Source organism: Cyprinodon variegatus, unplaced genomic scaffold, assembly GCF_000732505.1.
Source record: "Cyprinodon variegatus isolate N-32 unplaced genomic scaffold, C_variegatus-1.0 Scaffold696, whole genome shotgun sequence".
Lineage (NCBI taxonomy): Eukaryota > Metazoa > Chordata > Actinopteri > Cyprinodontiformes > Cyprinodontidae > Cyprinodon > Cyprinodon variegatus.
The window spans coordinates 350,804-355,693 of NW_015151149.1; the positions used below are offsets into that span (position 1 = coordinate 350,804).

The window sequence follows — 4,890 nt, forward strand, 5'->3', positions numbered from 1 at the left end:
TTTTTTGGAAGAATTTCAAAGCTCACCAGTATTTTGAGTTCTATCTGCTACAGAAGCTGAGATATCAATAATTTACAAGGCGTTGACACAGTTGCTGAATTTACAGAAAAACTTCAGGTTTTAGGGGTATTTTTTAAAATCGGCCATAGGTTTTTAAGGTGTTTTTTCCAGGCGTTTTAGGCCTAAATGGGTTAATCAAGGTCAGTTTGCAAAAAGAAAAACCAGGTTAGTAATAAAGCGTGTTGCGTGCCTGATTTACAACAAAATATTCTTGATAAGGAAGGATGTCCTCAAACACAGAAAGCAGACTCAAGGTTGTTATCCGTGCTCTACAGATGTTTACCTTTGTTTAACAGTGCAGCGCTTTCCACAGTAACATCCTTGGCTTTTATGTCCTGCAGCAAGTCGTCCACAGTGGTCAACATCGGCGTCAGAGTGAAACGGCATTTCTGACCTGCAGGGAGCTGCAGGGAGAGGACGGGGCGTCCGAAGCTGTAGCGCAGAGAAACATCTGAAAGAAGAAGGATTAAGATACACAGCAGGTTAATGACAGACAGAACACTGAAGGCAATAAATGCTGGTGGAGATTCTCAGTCATCCAGGTCATTATCACTCCAACAAAATAAAAAAGTTAAAAAACAAACCACTGGACTTTGTTTTCTAAGTTTGAAGACGTTTCGCTTCCAATCCAGGAAGCTTTTTCAATTCCAAATGTCTGGATTAGCTTTTGAGTTCCAGGCTTATATAATGGCTCAAACAAAAGCCTTGTTATGGCTTAGAAAACATTCACATTGAACCGAAAGTTGCATGTTTTCTAAGGCAATGAATATAATAAGCAGATTTATCTGTTTTGATGCAAATTCATTAAAGGTAATTTGCTACAAACAAGAAAACTATATTACATTTTAGAAATGGATTTGATGCTGGAGAAAGTCTAAGGTATTTTTTTTAGATGCATTTTGCAATAATTTGGTGTCTTGATTTATAATTAACTTTTAACTAAGAATTTCAGGGGTACCATATCAGGAGCCAACATGGACAACATTTGCATTCAAACACAATATCTAGACAGATGATCTTCTTAAAATAATAATAAATCTTTATTTCTATACTACAGTCCCGGGGCAAGGGTGGGCATTGCTCTCCCTCAACTGGAAAATGTTTATTTTACTAGGGTTTTTTGTTGTTTTTTTTACTCTGGAGTGGCAATTTTTTATCATTCCTGTAAGACAAATTCATTTATAGGGTTAAAATACAAGATTGATAATTTGTCTGTTGTTAAGATTATAATTTAAGTGTAAAAAACTCTAATATTAAAAGCATAGAATATAGAAATGCAATTTGAAATGCATATTTTTGGGCTACCTGCATGCTGTAATTGTATATGTGTACGTAAGGACTGAGGGAAAACAGATATGCTGCAAGCAACACAGTTTTTGAACGAGTTTTTATTATACGAATGTGGATGTTCTCTTATTTTTGTTTTCTTTTAATAAACATCACAAGTTGAAGAACATTATCTGGAATTGCTCGCGTTTCAACGCTAGTTGCTAGACTGTTTTTCCATGCGGTACAGAAGAAACTAAAGGAGCTGGAGTGTCAATCACACAATTCAATCAATTCAAACAAATAGCAAAGGCAGGGGGCGGGTCATTGAGAAGGCTGTGGTCACCATAGCTGGTGTAGGAGGAGGCAGTGCAATTCTTTTTTAAGTTGGAAGCTAAGATCTAAAGTCAACAAGGGAGTAAACGTTCATGCTTGGAGAGTTAGCTGCATTGGCAAGAAGCTAAAAGTGTAACTCAACCAGATGGAAGAAACATGTGTCATTACATCACGGCTAAAACAACAAGTACGTACCATGAACAACATACTTACCGCCCCCCCAAACCCCATCTTCTCTTTTCTTTTTTCAGCTTTTTATTGTCATTACACTGTCACAAGTACAGAGCAAAGAAATTTACTCTCTGCATTTAATCCATCCCTTTGGGGAGCAGTGGGCTGCCATTGTGCTCAAATAAGGGATGTGAGGTGATCACCCAGTGGCCCAGGACCTGTAGGGGGAATAAGAGGAGGAGCCTCTGCAAACTGATCCCAAGACACTTAACCTAGCTACCGGGAGGGGGAATATCACCTCTATGGAGGGAATGAGCCTAAGGGGAAGGGTGACTGCTGCCGGCCAGAAATAGTTGGGTTAACTGTACACACAGCCTGGGCTCTGGAACCAAGCTCCTTAAGAGAGACAGAGCTGCACTGTTTGCAGTAGGGGTAGGGAGCTGCAGACCTCGATTGAGGGCGGTGAAAGGTAGAATCTCCTTAATCCAGCCATCATGCCTCCCTAGAGACTGGAAAAGAGGGAGGCTCACCCGCTCTGTCATGTTAGTTTATAGTTTTTTGACCCATATGCCGAATCAGATGGAGAACCAGTGTCTTTTCATGTTTAATGTACAAAAGCAACACAAATCTGGAAGTGGAGAACGGCAGGAAGTCAGATGAACTTTCTGGTTGGTCTAAGGGGAGAAAACAGACTGATCAGGAAGGAGTTGGTTGATAACAACTGATACCTGATTGGTTTGCTTGTCTGAGAGATGAAGGTGAGGTAACATGGATCTGTAGGGGTTTGATTCAGCGGGATTGTAATATCCTGATCAGGTCAATATAGTATGAATAAAAGTTATAATTTACCTTTGGATGTAGCCTGACTGCTGTAACTGGAAATGACACTGGTGGACCACACTGAACTGGACTGGAGAGATGAAAAGAAAATGTAAAAGGACACTTTAAGTCTGTACACTGAAGGGTTTCCTATTTGATTTGACACACATACAAAGAGAAGCTTTTTTTATTTGGATCGAACTTGGTGCATGCTGAACAGAAATGTCAAGGTCAACTTCATGTCATTAATCTAGACTCCATCATGTCTTAAGTTTTTTATTAAACCATATCACAGTCATGTTTTGAGTTTTTTTAGGGGTGACTTAAAGTCAAGTCTTTGCTCTCTAATACCAAAAATATCATCCTTACTTTATGTTATTCATGCACCTAATCTACCTTTTAACAGGAAACTACTGTATCTTTTAATTAAAATCAATCTGCCAAATTAAAAGATGAACATTTGCCAGATTATTTTAGGGCATTTGTACCTATCTTATAAATACAATACATGCATTAATGTTAACTTTTAAATAATTACTTATCTAATTCAACGGAACAGCAACAGTAAAGAGGTATTCATCTCTTTCAGCTGTTATATTTATGGTTTTCATTTGTTGGTTTCTTTGATTGTTATCTCTCAATGACATCCTCTCCCATGTGCTTTACTTTTGTCTCATTGTGTTCTATATATGTGCATTCTGAGCCAACTTTCGACAAAAAATAAATTATGACAATAAAGATTCTTGAGTTTGTTGAATCTCTTATTCTATATATAAAACCTCTTTGGTCGTGTTAAACAATTATGCAGAATCTTTGGTATATTTTTCACGCAATAAAGAGTAAAATTCAAGTAAAAGGACTTTTACTTTGAACAAACCAAAGTATCTATCTTTGTCAAATTACTTTTTCAACAGAGAGTCTGTAAATAAGATGTTGAGGTCCTTAAGATGGTCCTTTAGTCTTTTAAAATTGTTTGATAGACATTTGAGCTTCTTACATAATGAAGATACTCCTCCCAAACACCAGGCGGCATTTAGACATTGTTTTTTTAGGATAAATCTGGTCGGTCTGCATAGTCTTGATATAGTTAAAAAAATCATTTTTTTTTTATCTAAATCGCGCTGTGTTTGGCCAATCTGGTTTTGTTCCACTTTAATCCAATATTGGACATTAAAAAGACATTGCAAGCCCAGTTTTCAATGTTTTTTCAACGATCTGAAGGTAGTTTGGACGTACATCATCTCGTCCTTTCAATGGCCTTTAAACCAATTTTTCTCAGTGGGATACAGTTAGAATGCAAGCAACTTCCCTGCCCAATGATCCTTCCATGCTTAATTTCAACCTCTTTCCATCAAATTGTTTACCAGACTAATTCCACACCTCAATGCCAAGTCAAGCCTTGTGTCTTTAGAGCTGTAGAATAATTTTAGAGTCTTTGTTTTTCCAGCTAAAGTACGACTCATATCAGTATCAGCATCTTTGTTACCCTTCAGTGGCGATCAGCAGAAAATTATCTTTAAGCACAAAATAATGATGGTGTGCCATCATTTGTTCCACTCCGGTTTGTCAAGGAGCCATTCTTTGTTCCTACTGACCTTTATGCTCTTTATCTAACTTTTAAACATTTTTAAGCATTTATATCAACTTCTTAAAAGTTAAATCAAATAAATGCAGATTGCCCTGTACGAACCACATACCTTGTACTTAGCTATACTAGGTCTGACTGCACCCAGCCCCTGCTATCAGAGACATGTTCAGGTGTGGCTGTTGCACCAACATGACTCATAGAAAAAACAACTCAGCTGCTGCAAGTTGAAACATGAATAAAACATTTCTGGTGTCATGTTTCCTCTAGGGAAGCAACAACATGGATCCAGTTACGCTTTGAGTACAGAGGATTGTCAAAGCATTTGACTCAGTTATAATTATATAATGATACGATTATGAAATCATATTTCATTAACTATAAGACAATCCTAGAGAAGGGGGGGGCAATTCCAGTCTGAAAGAGGTGGTATCCTGCAACTTCAATTTGTCTCTGATTTAAAACACCTGAATCAGGAAAACAGATGATTAGCAGGACTTCAGTTGATTGATGAGATCTGTTTATGTTTATACACACACACATATATATACACAAATATATATATATATACACACACACACATATATATATATATATATATACACACATATATATATATATACACACACACACACACATATATATATACACAC

General features: G+C 37.1%; 1 protein-coding gene across 3 annotated transcripts in view; it reads right to left on the reverse strand.

Moving 5' to 3' along the window:
- The window catches only part of LOC107097428 (calcium uniporter regulatory subunit MCUb, mitochondrial-like), a 24,385-nt gene that overhangs the window by 3,781 nt on the left and 15,714 nt on the right, over window positions 1-4,890 (reverse strand). For 2 of the 3 annotated variants that reach the window (XM_015394570.1, XM_015394569.1), the window contains 2 exons: window positions 2,683-2,743; window positions 344-511 (listed from right to left, as the gene is read on the reverse strand). In XM_015394570.1, the coding sequence (XP_015250056.1) occupies window positions 344-511; window positions 2,683-2,743 (229 nt within the window). The remainder of the gene's footprint in view (window positions 1-343; window positions 512-2,682; window positions 2,744-4,890) is intronic. The other variant, XM_015394571.1, reaches the window with a different exon arrangement.